Source organism: Erinaceus europaeus, chromosome 14 (assembly GCF_950295315.1).
Source record: "Erinaceus europaeus chromosome 14, mEriEur2.1, whole genome shotgun sequence".
NCBI classification, from domain to species: Eukaryota; Metazoa; Chordata; class Mammalia; order Eulipotyphla; family Erinaceidae; genus Erinaceus; species Erinaceus europaeus.
In genome coordinates, this window is record NC_080175.1 from 52,036,007 (window position 1) to 52,053,897 (window position 17,891).

At 34.5% G+C, this 17,891-nt stretch overlaps 1 protein-coding gene across 1 annotated transcript in view; it reads right to left on the reverse strand.

The window, feature by feature from the left end:
- SI (sucrase-isomaltase) overlaps window positions 1–17,891 on the reverse strand; it is a 143,875-nt gene that overhangs the window by 35,173 nt on the left and 90,811 nt on the right. The window contains exons 23-30 of the mRNA XM_007523647.1: window positions 17,007–17,174; window positions 14,325–14,480; window positions 7,399–7,605; window positions 4,835–4,989; window positions 1,871–2,039; window positions 732–828; window positions 514–626; window positions 298–423 (exon numbers count right to left, since the gene is read on the reverse strand). Of these exons, the coding sequence (XP_007523709.1) occupies window positions 298–423; window positions 514–626; window positions 732–828; window positions 1,871–2,039; window positions 4,835–4,989; window positions 7,399–7,605; window positions 14,325–14,480; window positions 17,007–17,174 (1,191 nt within the window). The remainder of the gene's footprint in view (window positions 1–297; window positions 424–513; window positions 627–731; window positions 829–1,870; window positions 2,040–4,834; window positions 4,990–7,398; window positions 7,606–14,324; window positions 14,481–17,006; window positions 17,175–17,891) is intronic.

A 17,891-nucleotide genomic window follows, 5' to 3' on the forward strand; every position in this document is an offset into this window, starting at 1 on the left:
TTGAGTACTTGTGCAAAATGTATGATGAGGGCAAATGCATGGTTACTTGCTTTATGAGATCCAGCTACAGATCTAGGAAGAAATAAAAAATAAAATAAAGGATGCTATCCCCTTTATCAGTAAGATTAAAACACTAAGTAAAAGTTTCATATATAATTCATTTAGACTGTTACTAAGAATACTAAGAATTGATTATAACGGGAACACTGGAAATAACTTTAAATCATATGTGTTTAATTAATTCATTCTGTTTTCCACATGCCATATTAACAAGGTCTTAAAGACTGGCATACGTACATAGGGTATCTGAGCGGCCACCATTTCATCATAAAGTTGCTGGATCTCTGAAGTATTTCTGTATCCATAGCGACATAACTGGAATCCCATAGCCCAGTAAGGTGGCATGACTGGTTGACCAATCACCTTTAGGGGGAAAAAAGGAGTTATTATTAAAGTAAGGCAATTGTTCATACTGTTAAAAAGATACTTTTAAAAAGAAATGTGCAATCATACTTCATGGTATTGCTTTGTAACAACTTCTGGAGTCGGGCCTAAAAACATGTAAAAATCCAAGATTCCTCCAATTGTGCGGTAGGTTAGAGAAGGAGTTGGTTGAAAGGTGACATCTGGAATTTGAAAACTCAATTACACTTTCATCCATACATGTAAAAATACTACCCTGTTTTTTTAATCACATAAAATATAAGAAACTGAACAAATGATTGGTTTACCCATTCCATTGCTGTTAAGTAAGAGAACTCCATGTGCATTGTTGTCATCTTCTAAGGCCATGTGATAGGGGTGGAATCCATAGGAATTAAGTTTATACTAAAATTAAAAATGCATACTATATTACATATAACAGCAAGTAGATTTTTAAATGATATTTAATTGCATTATAAAATTTAACTCAAGTCTCTGGGCAGACAACTTCACCAGAGTGTCTCAGAACTTCACCTCTCCAGAGCCCTACCCCACTAGGGAAAGATATGAACAGATATAAATATTTACAAATATTTGTAGAAATAATAGTTAACCCATATTTGCAACCTTGGGAGAATTGCTGTAGCTTCCAATGGAGGGAATGAAGATTCAGAACTCTGGTGGTGGGAATGGTGTGGAGTTTTAACATGTTATCTTTTAATTCTGTAAATCAATATTAAATCACTAACAACATTAAAAATAAAATTAAATTAAGCTTAATAATTTAAGTATTTATCCTTTGAACACATAAAACATGCTTGAGTTGAGATAAAGACACTTCCCTTGGAAAATAATATCTTTCTTGTGTGATCTAAAACTAATTTATAAGATGAAAATGAAGACGTAGGTATAACAACTGCAAGTACAGCCACGTTAACTGTATTAAAATCGTTAAATTTCTTCTCAGAGATTATATATTCATTTATTTATCAACTGAAAATTCTTATTGATAAAATCCCCCAAAATAATGATAATAAACTGCTTCTAACATCACCCACATGACATCTTGTTCTATAAACAAGATATATGTTTTGTTTTGTTGTTTGTTTTCTGAGAAGTACTATAATATTCCCTCTATTCAGCTGAGAAGTTTAAGGAATTGGGTCACAATCTCACTTCCTGCTGCAATCCACAATATTCATCTGCATGCATGGTGACTGGCATTATCTGTTTTCAGACAATGACTAAAAAATTTTGGGACAAACTTAGTCTTTTTGTCTCAACTTTAAGAGTCAAGCCAACATCTTTTAGGTCTTTAATTCAGTAGTAAATCATTCAATTAAAAAGTATTTCAACTAAAATTAATGTATCAAAGGCCTAACAGATGTGGCTTAAATCTTAGTCACAACCTTAGTTGCTTCTTGGAGTAGTAAGTGCTGATACTCACACCAGGTGGCTGGTCTCTTGTGAACATTCCCCAAGTGTGCCAGTTGAGGTCTCGCTTGAATTCTGTGTGCTCTGCTTCTCCAAAGCCGTAGACATACTCTGATGGCAGGCGAGTAGATATTTGAATGAATTGGTCATTGAAAACAAACCCAGGTAGCTGTGAATCCCAGCTAAAAACAGATGGATATAATTATAGATGTGGATATGTACAAAGTAGTATAAAAATCCTAACAGTATTTTCATGCTTGGTCAACAGAGCATCAATAGATTTGTCTCCAATCCCTCACATTTGCACATTTCTTTTCATACCATTTATTCCATTGGACATATTTACTTTAGTGCATGTTTTCTTTTTACTAAAATAAGAAGTATCTGAAATGTGTTTCATCTATTATATCTTATTACTAGAGTGAATTAAATACTTTATATACATACAGTCCTTTTAAAACTATAATTATAAATATTAATGAGATTTATAAGTAATAGTGTCCTAGAAATTGTTCAGTCCTCTGTTTTTCTATTTCCTTAAACAGTAAATTTTCTTCATATAAAATAAAAATCAACCTGGCCAGAGTATGGCTTACCTAGTAGAGTGCACATGTTACCATGAGTGAGGACCTGGGTTCAAGCCCCATGTCCCCATCAGCAAGGTAAAGATTCACAAGTGGTGAAGCAGTGCTAAAGGTGTCTTTCCTTTTCTCTCTTTCTCTGTCTACCTCTATCAAAATAAAATAAAGTAAATCATCTGTAGAAGAATCTGCAATTTACTTTAAATGGGAGTAACCTAAGCTTACACTATTATGATATAACAGTAAAATTATGATACAATGGATATTTTTTATTTTGTATTTATGAAAACTGGTGTGCGGAGTCGGGCGGTATCACAGCAGGTTAAGCACACAGGATGCAAAGTGCAAGGATCTGGCATAAGAATCCAGATTGGAGCCCCTGACTCCCCACCTGCAAGGGAGTTGCTTCACAGGTGGTGAAGCAGGTCTGCAGGTGTCTGTCTTCCCCTCCTCTCTCCATTTCTCTCTGTTCTATCCAACAATGATGACAACAATAATAACTATAGCAATAAAACAACAAGGGCAACAAAAGGGAATAAATAAATATTATTTAAAAATTTGTGTGTCCAAAGGAATCAGAAGAAGTTCCAGAGATTTCATGTTTTTCTTCTAATTTGTGGCAAGAACATAAAGGAGAAAAAAAAGAAATTGAAGTTGTAATATACAGTATGTATATTTTGAGATTGTTGATTATGTAAGTAAAATAAAGGTAATATTTTACTTCAAAGTATTCTATTTAGCATAAAATGTATTCAGATTTAGATATCTTAATCTTTCTCAAAACCTAGTATACGAAGTTTTAACTCTATCAGGTTTCAGGACCTGTTTGTTTTTGACAGTTCTAGTAATATACTTAGGTATTAAATGTTTAATTACTTTCTACCCTTCCTTCTGTCTTCTCTTTCTCCATCTTCTCTTCTTGCCTCCTCCCTCCTCCTCCTCCTGCTGCTCCTCCTCCTCCTTCTTCTCTTTCTCTTCTCTCTTCTCCTCTCTCCCTCTTCTCTCCTCTCTCTCTCTCTCTCTCTCTCTCTCTCTCTTTCTCTCTCTCTCCTCCCTCTCTCTCCAGAGCACTGTGCAGTTTTTGCTTATGATGGTGCAAGGAATTGAATCTCAGACCTTTGGTGCCTCACGCTCCTGTCATTACTTTTTCATTTCAGCAATGGATTTTCAACTTAATTTATAAATGAGTTTAAAGGCTCGAACCAGGATCCTTATGCCAGGTCCTTGTGCTTTGTGCCATGTGTTCTTAACCTGCTATGCTACCCCCTGACTCTTGACACAAATTTTTATTTTTTTTTATTTTTTATTTAAGAAAGGATTAATTAACAAAACCATACGGTAAGAGGGGTACAATTCCACACAGTTCCCACCACCCAATCTCCATTTCCCACCCCCTCCCCTGATAGCTTTCCCATTCTCTATCCCTCTGGGAGCATGGACCCAGGGAAGGAATTATGTTAAGTGAGCTAAGTCAGAAAGATAAAGATGAGTATGGGATGATCCCACTCATCAACAGAAGTTGACTAAGAAGATCTGAAAGGGAAACTAAAAGCAGGACCTGACCAAATTGTAAGTAGGGCACCAAAGTAAAAACCCTGTGATGAGGGGTAGACATGCAGCTTTCTGGGACAGCGGGGGGTGGGAGTGGGTGGGAGGGATGGGTCACAGTCTTTTGGTGGTGGGAATGGTGTTTATGTACACTGCTAGTAAAATGTAGTCATATAAATCACTAGTTAATTAATTAATACGATAGGGGGAAAATTAATTGTATGTCTCGAAGTTTTTGAAAACACAAACTGAATCTTTTGAATATATAGGCTGTGTAATTGATATGCAGACTTTCTCAAAAGCCTAGACCAAGTAGATCAGAAGCAACCAATAGCACAACTATATACAAGATACTGGATACTGTAACAGCAAACCCTAACAAAAGGACTTTTCAAAGTTAACCCAATTACCAAATAATGTGATGATAACATCAACTATCGATTGTCTTTTTGAATCAATTTTTATAAATACAAAATAAAAATATCAACTGTATCATAATTGTATCATTGTATTATAATATAATTAAGCTTAGGTTACTCCCATTTAAAGTTTCAACCTAAAATTTAATACAAATAAATACAACTAAATTGTGAACTAAATCACATACAAAGTGTAAATGGTTTTCTTCTAAATTTAAAGCATAAATGGTGATTTTGGGAACTGAATCCTGAACCTCAGCTTGAGGTATATGTTGCATAAATCAGTGTACTATCTCCCAAGTCCCTACCAAGTCTAACATTATTATAGCATGATGAAAATACATTATGAAATCTTTGAAAACAGTCAGCACAATTGCTTTCCTAAAATAACATGAAAATTCGCTTCATTCAAGTAATCCAGTCACTTACATAACTCTTCCAGTGTTTCTCCGACGAATCTGGATACCAAAAGGTTGTTCCTTGATTTCTACATCATAAAGTCTCTTTTCATAAGTACTTGTTGGTTTAGTTGGGATGTCTAGTGGTACTGGGACTTCATATCTCTTATTTTGTGGGTCATAAATCTATTTCAAAAAAATAAAATTAAGTATGTTTTGATCTTATTGATGGCATATCATATAAGTATAATTAAATTATTGAACTCATTGTTCAAGAAGCAGTATTTGAATCTTTTTCATATAAAGTCATATCTTTATCCATGACATTCTAAGGTTTCTTTTTATTGTTTTATGATTTATTTTTGTGAAAAATGAAATGTTGACACTTCTTACATGAACATACAAATAATTTCCCATACCACTGATAGAAACTCAAGTTGTTTCAATATTTTTATGAATGAGTTTTAATGCTAAATTATGCTTTTCCACAATTTACCATGGCTTTAACAACTACCCAATGTATATTCAAGAGCTTCTTTTCTCTGTATCTTCACTCCCACACATTTTCATTGTCTACTCATCATGTGGAAGTAGAGTTTACATCATTATAAACTGAATACAAACATTAATTACCTAGAGTCACCAAATATCTACTGTTTACATTGCCAAAAATTATGCCTTTCTAATTTGATATTCAGACCAGTATTCATATTTCACAGAAGGATGATATGGCTCTTAAATCACATTTGACTTTTAGGTATCCCTCTTTTTACGAACTTGCTTTATAACTTTGTGTAAGCTTCAGTTCTACAACAGTTTAAATATATATATATATATATATGTATGTATATATATATATATATATATATACATACATATATATATGCGTGTGTGTGTACTGATTGCATCCATTGGTAAAAGCACATGTTTAACCTACACTATAAAATTTATTATTTTATTCATTCATCCCCCATCTTCTTCTTGAAAGCATTAGTTGATACTATAGTCTAAAAGATTAAGTTTGCTTTATTTTTTTCATGTGTTCATGTTCTCTTTGTACCATTATATGAGCAAAATCATAGGATATATTTTTAAATTTTTCTTTTTTTATATTTACTTATTTATTTTCATTTTGTTGCCCTTGTTTTTTTATTGTTGTTGTAGTTATTATTGTTGTTATTTATGTTGTTGTTAGATAGGACAGAGAGAAATGGAGAGAGGAGGGGAAGACAGAGAGGGGTTAAAGAAAGACACCTGCAGACCTGCTTCACTGCCTGTGAAGCAGTTCCCCTTTAGGTGGGGAGCTGGGGGCTTGAACCAGGATCCTTGAGCCTGGTCCTTGTGCTTTGCTCCACGTGCACTTAACTCGCTGTGCTACTGCCCGACTTCCTATAGGACTTTTTTTTACTTTGTTCAGCTAATTTCACTAAGCCTGGTGCCCTTAAGGTCTATCCTTTTGTTCCATTGCTTTTTAGTTTCCTTAATCTTAATATTATAAAAATATTTTAATTTTATTTTTGTATAATATCTTTTGATGACAAAAAATAGTAAAAATATTCAAAGACTAGGAAGTAGCACATCTGATTAAGTACACATATCACAGTGTTCAAGGACCTAGGTTCAAGTCCCTGGTCCCCACCTGCAGAAAGAAAGCTTACTGAGTGGTGAAGCAGTGGGGTAGGTATCTCTCTGTTTCTCTCCCTCTCTATCTCTTCCTCTCCTCTCAATTTATCTCTGTCTCTATCCTATATTAAATTAATTAAATTTAAAAATTAAAAAGTTACTACTCAGCTATTAGAAATGGTGAGTTCACTTTCTTGACCTCATATTGGATGGAGCTTGAAGAAATCATGTTAAGTGACATGTCAGAAAGAGAAGGATGAATATGGGATTATCTCACACACTCATAGACAGAAGTTGAAAAAAAAAAACAGCAGGGTAAATACAAAGCAGAACTTGGTCTGAATTTGCTGTATTGCACCAAAGTAAAAGACTGTGGTGGAGGGTGGGGCAGCTCTGGTCCTGGAACATGATGGAAGAGGAAGACATAGTAGGGAATTAATTGCTATGTGAAAAATTCAGAAATGTTACACATGTACAAGCTATTATATTTTACTGTTGACTGTAAATCATTAATTCCCCAATAAAAAAAATTAAAATTTAAAAAAAAGAAAGAATATTTTATTTTTATGGTTTGATTTGATCACATTATAAACAATGGCCGATTATAAATGGTTTATCTGTATACATAGTAAATTAACCACTACATGTCTAATTACTTCCAAAGATTAAAAACAAGCAATTAGCTATAAACGCTGTAGAATTTCTAGAGAGAAAAAGAGAGAGAATGGGAACTTGAGACAGAGGACCAGAGCATCACTCCAGCATACACCATTGCTGGGGAACTCTTGCTTGAGGGACCAACACATAGTTTACTGTGTTCCCTCCCAGCTCACAAAACAAAAATTTATGGTATTAAAATCCTATCAAACAGATGATAGTTATTTTTATTACTGCATTAAAAATTGAAGCACCTAATCTACTTAAAATGCCTTGAGAGACATTATGTATTGAGATAGTTCTTATTAAACGTACCTTAAACTGCAACATTTCATTTTTGTGATATTTCACCTCCACTCGAAGAGTTGGAATAGGATCAGAAGGGAGCTTGATCCGAGCACTGGCAGTACTCAACTGGAGATCAGCTATTACACCCACGGAGGAATATGTAGTTGATCTGACTTGATAAGGGTTGTCTTGTCTAGGGAAGTAACACTCAGGTGCTCTGGATCCAGAAGAAGACTAAAAATAAAACATATACTCATGAGTTTGAAATCATAAACATTGTTGCAATTGAATCTGTAACAAAAAGTAAGGTAGGTATGTTTCATTGCACGTTTCATGGTTTACAAATAGTATGTTTAATGTGAAGATAAAGCAACAACTTATGATGCAGCCTGACCATGTACAACCTTACACAATGTATTCGACTCTAAATATAGAGCAGTAAAAGTAGTATTAAAGCCTAAGCTGTTCAATTAAAAAGTAGAGTGATCATGATATCTTTATAAAAAGTTGAACATATTACTTATAAATCTGTATTCTATGACTGTTTTTACTCTTCCTATTGACTATTGTTTTGTAAGTGCTTATTATTTTTTTCTTTGTTTTTATTGCAGCCAGGGTCATGTGACTCTATAATGAAGACAATTGCTCCCAGTAGTTCCAGTAGCCACTTCACACACATACCTCCCTATTTTTTTTCTTTGCTTACTTTTTATTTGATATGACAGAGATAATTGAGAAGGAAAGAGAAAGAGAGAGAGAAGCAGAGATAGACCTGCAGCCCTGCTTTACCACATGTGGGGACCAGGGGGTTGAATATGGTAGGGTCCTTGAGCATAGCTCAACTGATTTGTTATGTGTGTACTCATCTGTTTCTGCCCTAAAGACTATTTCTTTAGTTTGTAATAAAATTATACTTTACCTCGTTTCATAATTAGTGTGCTCATTTGTTAATTATATTCTGACCAATAATTAAAACAGACAATGACCAAAACGGATTGGTATATACTGGGTTGGAATCTAGGATTTTAGACAGAGTGACAAACTGGTATTGAGGAATGATTGTTTCATACAGTATATTCTCCAGATATTTTTTAGTTGTTAAAAAATGTTTTATGTCAAATCTGGCAACAAAAACATCAATAACAATAATAATAGGCACAACAAGGGCAACAGCATCAAAAAGGGAAAATAAATAAAATATTTTAATAATTATTAAACTACATGATTATCTCGATAGATGCAGAGAAAGCCTTTGACAAAATCCAACACCCATTCACGCTCAAAACCCTACCAAAAATGGGAATAGATGGGAAATTCCTCAAGATAGTGGAATCCATATATAGCAAACCCATAGCCAACATCATACTCAATGGACAGAAGCTGAAAGCATTCCCCCTCAGATCAGGGACTAGACAGGGCTGTCCATTGTCACCACTACTCTTCAACATAGTGTTGGAAGTTCTTGCCATAGCAATCAGTCAAGAGAAAGGAATCAAAGGAATACAGATTGGAAGGGAAGAAGTCATGCTCTCACTATTTGCAGATGACATGATAGTATACATAGAAAAACCTAAAGAATCCAGCAGAAAACTACTGGACGTTATTTGGCAATAATAGCAACCTGTCAGGCTACAAAATCAATGTATAAAAATCAGTGGCATTTCTTTATGCAAACACTAAATCTGAAGAACACATCCAGAAATCACTTCCATTCACTGTTGAAGCAAAATCAATAAAATACCCAGGAGTAAAGCTGACCAAAGAAATGAAAGACTTGTACACTGAAAACTATGAGTTACTACTCAATGAAATAGAAACTGATACCAAGAAATGGAAAGATATCCCATTCTCATGGATCAGAAGAACAAATATCATCAAAATGAATATTCTCCCCAGAGTAATATACAAATTTAATGCGATACCCATCAAAGTTCCACCACACTTCTTTAAGAGAATAGAACAAAAACTATAATCATGGATTTGGAACCAGAAAACACCTAGAATTGCCAAAACCGTCTTGAGGAAAAGAAACAGAAATGGAGGCATCAAACTCCCTGACCTCAAACTTTATTATAAAGCCATCATCACCAAAACAGCATGGTACTGGAACAAAAATAGGCACACAGACCAGTGGAACAGAATTGAAAGCCCAGAACTAACCCCCAACACCTATGGGCATCTCATCTTTGATAAGGGGACCCAAAGTATTAAATGGAAGAAGGAAGCTCTCTTCAATAAATGGTGCTGGGAAAACTGGGTTGTAACATGCAGACGAATGAAAGTGAACCAATTTAATCTCACCAGAAACAAAAATCAACTCCAAATGGATTAAAGACCTGGATGTTAGACCAGAAACAATCAAATACTTAGAGGAAAACATTCGTAAAACACTTTCCCACCTACACCTCAAGGACATCTTTGATGAAACGAACCCAGTTGCAAGGAAGACTAAAGCAGAAACAAACCAATGGGACTACATCAAATTGAAAAGCTTCTGCACAGCCAAAGAAACTATCAAACAAACAAAGAGACCCCTCACAGAATGGGAGATCTTCACATGTCATACATCAGACAAGAGACTAAGCACCAAAATATACAAAGAGCTCAGCAGACTTAGCACCAAAAAAAAAAAAAAAAAAGACCCCATCCATAAATCAGAGGATATGAACAGGATATTCACTCCAGAGGAGATCCAAAAGGTTAGCAAACATATGAAAACTGTTCCAGATTGTTGACTGTCAGAGAAATGCAAATAAAGACAACACTAAGATACCACCTCACTCCTGTAAGAATGGCATACATCATATGATCACACATATCCATAAACTACTGCAAAATAGATACCTGAAAGCAGAAGTACATTAGAGTTTGCAGTAAGTACCCCCTTAACACTTCCTCTCCACTATTCTAAGCTTTGGGTCCATGATTGCTCAACAATTTGTTTGGCTTTGTATGTTAACTCTCTTTTCAGTCACCAGGTTCCAGATGTCATCAGGATGCCGGCCAGGCTTCCCTAGACTAAAGACCCCACCAATTTGTCCTGGAGCTCCGCTTCCCCAGAGACTCACCCTACTAGGGAAAGAGAGAGGCAGACTGGGAGTATGGACCGACCAGTCAACACCCATGTTCAGCAGGGAAACAATTACAGAAGCCAGACCTTCCACCTTCTGCAACCCACAATGACCCTGGGTCCATGCTCCCAGAGGGATAGAGAATGGGAAAGCTATCAGGGGAGGGGGTGGGATATGGAGATTGGGTGGTAGGAATTGTGTGGAATTGTACCCCTCCTACCCTATGGTTTTGTTAATCCTTTCTTAAATTAAAAAAAAAAAGAATGACATACATCAAAAAGGACAGCAGCAACAAATGCTGGAGAGGCTGTGGGGACAGAGGAACCCTTTTGCACTGATGGTGGGAATGTAAATTGGTACAGCCTCTGTGGCAAGCAGTCTGGAGAATTCTCACAAGGCTAGACATGGACCTTCCATATGACCCGGTAATTCCTCTCCTGGGGATATACCCCAAGGACTCCTTAACACCCAACCAAAAATATGTGTGCACTACTAAATTCATAGCAGCAGAATTCATAATAGCTAAAACCTGGAAGCAACCCAGGTGCCCAACAACAGATGAGTGGCTGAGAAAGCTGTGGTATATATATACACAATGGAATACTATGCAGCTACTAAGAACAATGAACTCAACTTCTCTGACCCATCTTGGTCAGAGCTAGAAGGAATTATGTTAAGTGAGCTAAGTCAGAAAGATAAAGATGAGTATGGGAAGATCCCACTCATCAACAGAAGTTGAGAAAGAAGATCTGAAAGGGAAACTAAAAGCAGGATCTGACTAAATTGAAAGTAGGGCACCAAAGTAAAAACCCTGTGGTGAGGGGGAGGGTGGACATGAGGCTTCCCAGGCCTCATTTATGAAACATATATTGTCTGCTTTTATTTTCTAAGGTGATCCATTTTGTTGGTTCACAAAGTCCCATGTTTCCTAGGTGACAAAAATAAATTCTAAAATGTTTATTTTCTTACTTTTTAAGATAATCCTTACCTTTCTCTCTTGTATCACTGGCATTGTGTTAAGTGTAAATTACTCGCAAGTAAATCAAATTTCCCCTATATTTTGAAGAGGAAACTATCATTTCACTAATACAACTACTGTTTTACTTCTCTCTCTCTCTCTCTCTCCTTCTCTCTCTCTCTCTCTCTCTCTTTTTTTTTTTTTTTTTACCAGAGCACTGCCCTGCTTGGTCACATGGGAGATCAAACCTGAGATGCTGAAGCCCCAGGCATCAGAGTCTCTTTGCATACACTGTTCCATTTCTATGCTTATTTACAACAGAACACACAAACACATGTTTGCTGTCATTAATTGATCCATTCTTACTTGAACTCACTCTGACCAAGTTTGTACACCCAGAATTCTCTCACTATTAATCCAATAAAAGTGACCCAAGAATTTTGATACCATGAAGCACATATATCAGTTTACAGTTCTTATATTTTCTTATTTTATTTTTTCTTATCTTGATTATCTAATGAATTATAAGTATAATTTGTATGTTTGAGAGTTTTCTCTCTTAAATTTGCATGTTTCTTTAGCTTTCAGTATTTAACATATTCTTTGTTTTCAAGACAACCAAACACTTTGCTATCTTTTCCCAGTCTCTATTCCTGTACTTCATCACATCCATAATTATCAGTTTTGAAAATGACTTAGTGGAGGGTCCAAAGTAGTGGCTCATCTGGTTGAGAGCACACAATATAGTACACAAGGGCTCAGATTCAAGCTTGTGGTCCCCACCTGCAGGGGTAAGCTTCACAAAGTAATGAAGCAGGGCTGCGGGTTTCTCTGTTTCTCTCCCATCCTCCCTCTCACTCCCCTCTCAATTTCTCTCTATCCCTGTCCAATAATAAATAAATAAGAATATTAAAAAGAAAATAAAAGAAAATGACTTAGTGGTTAATTTATGAACTCTTCCTTTTTCTATCAGTCCTCTTCACTCACGTGGATGCCATTGCATTACATAGTTTTTAGAAGTGGTCTAGATGTTGATTCTAAATTTTATATTTTAGCTGTGATATAAAACTTCTCCACTAAATTATCTTGAATACACATTAAAACTGACATATTGTACTTATATTTCCATTGATTATGTCAACCTTAAATTATTCAAACATAACTTTTCAATTACATGAACTTCCCCACAATTTCCAACCTATGTTACAGTCATCTTACTTTTTTAAATTTTTGTAGTTCCTCAAACCAAAATCAAAAAGCCAGTTCTTGTGTTTATCTTCTCCAATACTTTATAGAAAATTGGGGAATTGGGTGGTAGCACAGTGGGTTAAGCACACATGGGTGGCGCAAAGCGCAAGGACCAGCACAAGGATCACGGTTCAAGCCCCTGGCTCCCCACCTGCAGGGAAATCGCTTCACAGATGATGAAGCAGGTCTGTAGGTGTCTATCTTTCTCTGCCCTCTTTGTCTTCACCTACTCTCTCCATTTCTCTCTGTACTATCCAACAACAACATCTATAACAATAACAACTATAACAAAACAACAAGGGCAACAAAACGGAATAAATAAATCTAAAAAAAAAATAATAAAACAAAAATTGAGGAGTGTTGGCTTTATTTAAAGAAAAAAAAACATATGCAGAGGTGGCATATTCAGTGCCTAAAGTCAATGTTTCCTAATGTAAATGTTTGCAATAAGTTAAAAAATACTAGTAATTATAGAAAAACTAAATTTTCACTTTGAAATTGATTTGTGCATTAGTATCCATCCCATAGATTCATAATGATAACGGATAAGCTCCAATAGAATATAATGAGGATTTTCATTGGGAGTTACAGTTTGAAAAGAAGCTATTGGAGAACTAGAAAATTACTTCAGAATGTAGATTTTGTTGTTTATTTAATCTTTTCACTTACTCAATTTTCCCCAACTACTTTGTAAACTTCTCTAGTGACAAAAATTATGCTACCTAATCTGACAGTGTAATAAAATATAAATACTTTTATTTTTGAGGCAGAGTTTCTTTGAATTTCTTCACATAAATGTAGACATTTCATGTAAATCATTGACAGATATTCTGGACTTTCCTCAGTGGTATAGCATATACTCTCCTTCTTCTTCTTCTTCTTCTTCTTCTTCTTCTTCTTCTTCTTCTTCTTCTTCTTCTTCTTCTTCTTCTTGTAATAGGAAATCAATATATTTTTTTCTTTTTCCTGCCAAAACCCAATGTTGTAACCAAAAGCACAAAATATGTTTAACAAGTATAACAATTGGGAGTTTTTTCCATATTCTTACTGATAAGAGTGTCCTTTTGCAACCGATTACCATCATCACTCCATTGAAAGGATGATGAAACAATGGACCAGAAATGGTCAATTTCCATTTCAGCACTTTTCAAAACATGATTCAGAAGTTTTGAGATTCCATTCCCTGCTGTCATAATATCTTATTCACTTAAGCAAATAAGTCATCATCAATATCAAAAACAATACATAAATATACTGATTATTTTTAATAAAATTATTATGTCCAAACTACCTAGAAAATAAGTTACACTTTCATTATTCTGGTTCCAATTAAACCATGCCTTTGGAGAGTTAATTAAAACAAAAACAAATTGTCTATATCCTACTCTAAAAACTTGAATATTTCTTTTTTAAAGATTTTATTTATTTATGAGAAAGATAGCAGAGAGAAAGAACCAGACATCACTCTGGCACATGTGCTGCAGGGGATCGAATTAGAGACTTCATGCTTGAGAGTCCAAAGCTTTATCACTGTGCCACCTCACAGACCACAATCCTGAGTATTTCTATAGATGAACTTAAACTATATATTGTAGAATTAGAATTGTATTGAGCATTGTTGACATTGAAATGCATATGCAAAATCCATATGAATATGTAAGTAAAGTTTTCTTTACCTTGCTCCACACACAGCCTCGTCCTTCACAAGTTCTTTGATCTACTATGTCATCATCTGGATAGCAGTTGATTCTTTCACTTTCTAAGAAAAGTTGATTCCATTGAACAGTAAAGTTTCCTCCAAGATTAAGCTTCAGATTATCAATGATGAGACTCTTTGAAGATAAAGCGGACAGTAAGGAAGTGCTCTGACCACTACAATATTTCAAATAACATTTTTGAAGACATGATAGTCAAGGCGACTTTTAAGTCAAATAATTAGCAGTTTTAATATATAACTTAAAGAGAAAAATGTGAGCAGAAAATGTGTTGATGTCACTGAAATGGCTAGATCTTCAAAACAGAAAAAATGTTGTCAAATTGTTTAATACAAATAAGAAGCATTTAAGTCCAAAAACAAGCTTAGTTCTGCAATTGAATGCTTAAGAGTCTGAGAAAACTGTCTACCTTTTATAATCCTCTATTTCTCCCATTTTAAAGCACAGAAAATGCCCCCCTGCATTTACTTGGGGTGAAAAAAATGCTAATTGTGGGTGATATGAAAGCTCTCAGAGTCAGAAGTTGAAATTTTTGATTGTTTAATTATACCCTAATTTTGTTTATTTTATTGGGTGAATATGAACCGAGGGTCTCACACATAGGCAATACCACAGGTGAATAGTCTCCACAGAGTATTTTCATTCTGTTTTTGTGGTTTTTTAGAGAAGAAAAGAGGAAAGACACTGTGTCATTGTTGCACCAACCATGGCTGTCCTCATTATTCCTTGTGGTGCTCGAGCTCAAACCCATTATAGGCATTTGGTTAGGCAAATTCTGGGTAGGCAATATTCTCATGTTTCTTTTCCTAATTGTATCCATTACTTACATTTTTAGGACAATTAATGAAAGATGATATAAAAATAATAGTACATATATGTGGAACAAAATTACTTCTATTTTGGGGTATTTGGAAGCTCTTTCTATCCTAGGAATGAAAAACTGCAAAGTTAACTTTAAAATTTTATACGCATAATTTATTATGTATATCAGCTTGTAATCATAACTATATTCAGAAATGAAAAGTCATATAAGATGTGTCTAAACTAAACACAGAAGAGTTAGAGGGATGGATATAGTGGAGGTTTATTCAGACACACACACACACACACACACACACACACGTGTGTGTGTGTGTGTGTGTGTGTAAACCTCCATGTAGATATAAAACAGAAAACGTGAAGTAAAATTGCAAAAACAACATGATTCTTGAGGCTCTAAGGTTCTATTTTCAGTCCCCAGAACCACCATAATCCAAAGCTGAGCAGGGTTCTTGTTTTTCTATTTGTATCTCTCATTAAAATAAAAAATATGAAAATTTGTTTAAATATATGACTTTCATTATGCCCTTATGATATTTTACAGTTTTTAAAATTTTAAAAAACTTTAAATATTTTAAATTTCTATTAGTTGAACTTTCTCAGTAAGTTTTCACTATAAGATTATACTTTACCTTTACATATAAAGATAAATTTTAAGGCCTCAGATTATTACCTAAATAACAGTATGACTTAAATATTTAATTTGACAATGATTAACCAACATAGTGAGAAAGTAATAAATATATTTGAATGTATGATTCAAGACTGAAATTCAGGACAAATCTGTGATTTCTTTTGTCTTTAGTACATCTCCTAAGAGACAGAAGTTACCAAACAAAAAGGGCTTTGCCATGGAAGAGAAGACAACAACAGCAACAACAACAAAAACAGACATGCAAACAAAAACCTGAAGAGAATATATAGGATATATTTTGAAGATAACCAGAGTTCAGAAAAATAGAGGGAATCTGAATGGAGAGATATCAAAAGCACTGTGTTTGTATGTTTGAGATCCTAGAGGTACCAGATTTAATTCCTGACATCATCACTTTATGCCTGAGATCAGCCATGTCCTTTCTCCCCCCACCCTCTCTCTCTCCTATTAGTACAATTTTCCAAGTTTAACAATTTTTTTTATCCTAAAATCATGTTTCCCAAATGGGGCAAGCTATATACTATATCCTCAATCCCCCTTTTTTCTTTTTTTTTTTTTAATTTGTAAAATGGATGACAAGACTATAGAATAAAAGGGGTACATTTCCACAGAATGCCCACCCCCAGAGCTCCCTATCCAATTCTCTCCCTTGATAGCTTCCCTATTCTCTATTCCTCTGAGAATATTTTGTAGAAACCTGTCATAGTTCCTACTGTAAGTTATTATTCTCCCTCGCCCCCGCAAAAAAAAAAAAAGAAAGAAGGAAGGGAGGGAGGGAGGGAGGAAAAAAAGCAGTAAATACTTTCCTAAAGAGGGAGAATGGCTGAAGAAATAATTTATCTATTTTCTAATGAATCTTAAATATGAGGATAAATGTTTTAGATTCTATTGTATACAACAGGTAAATTAGAGTTCACAGTAAGACACTGGTATGAAAAGTATTTGGAATCCATATAGATATGGTATCAAGGATAATACATAAGAAATAGTAAAAAGTAATCTTACTATTGAAATATATATTGGAATGATCTACAATGGAAGCTTAGCAGAGAAAGGATTAGACAAAAGAAAAGCTTATCATTAAGAAAGGGAAAAAGTGTCTGAATGGTTATATGACAACAAATGTCATAAATTATGGCAGCTACAGTATTGCAACAGGTTGACCTCACCTGGTTGGAAGCATGATAAGTGAAATCAATGTGAGGGGCTGTTGACTGACCCCTTCTCACCATGACTGTTGTAACCGTTTCTGGCAACCCAAGGACTTTTATAGTATCAAATACTAAAGTGGTTCCTTCCTCGTATGATGAGTGGGTACACAGAATATTTAATGTGTTCTAAAAAAAAAGTAAATAACAATTCATAATTTCATATTATGAATCACAGGACATAAATTTAGAGAACCATTGTAGATTTGAACTAGGAAAAAGAAAATAGTCATCTGTTCCTCCATCTTTTCCAAAAACAGAATTAAATTCAAGTAGTGGATATATCTTCTCTTAGAGTCAATAAGAAAGCCTACTTGGATAGTGTGTTTGCGTTGGCATGGGCATATCCCAGGTTTGAGTTTCACACCCACTACACTGAAAGAAACTTTGGTGCTCTTTTCTTCCATATCTGAAAAAGTTGGCTTGGAGCAATGAAACTCCAGTGATGACCAAAACCATCCATCCATCCATATATACATACATACTCTACAGTTTATACATGCCATTAAAGATCTCTGCTGATAACCAAAAATATTCACAACACAACTCATTTATCCTTTTTCATTCCTGACTTCAAGTTAAAGATGAATAATGTGGCTCTGACAACAAAGGATATTCGAAAAATCAGATTTTTGATTTTTTAAAATTAACCTTTGTACAGTTTTCTAAATCCTCATCCAAAATCTACACAAGTTATAATATGGCTGATAAAGTAAAAAATTATAATACGAGATTATTTTGCTAGAATTTCTATTTAAATTATGTATACTGCTTTAATAATTCTATGAATTATTACAAACACAACCGATGTATTAAATGTAAAAAGTTAAGGCAATATTTCTATTT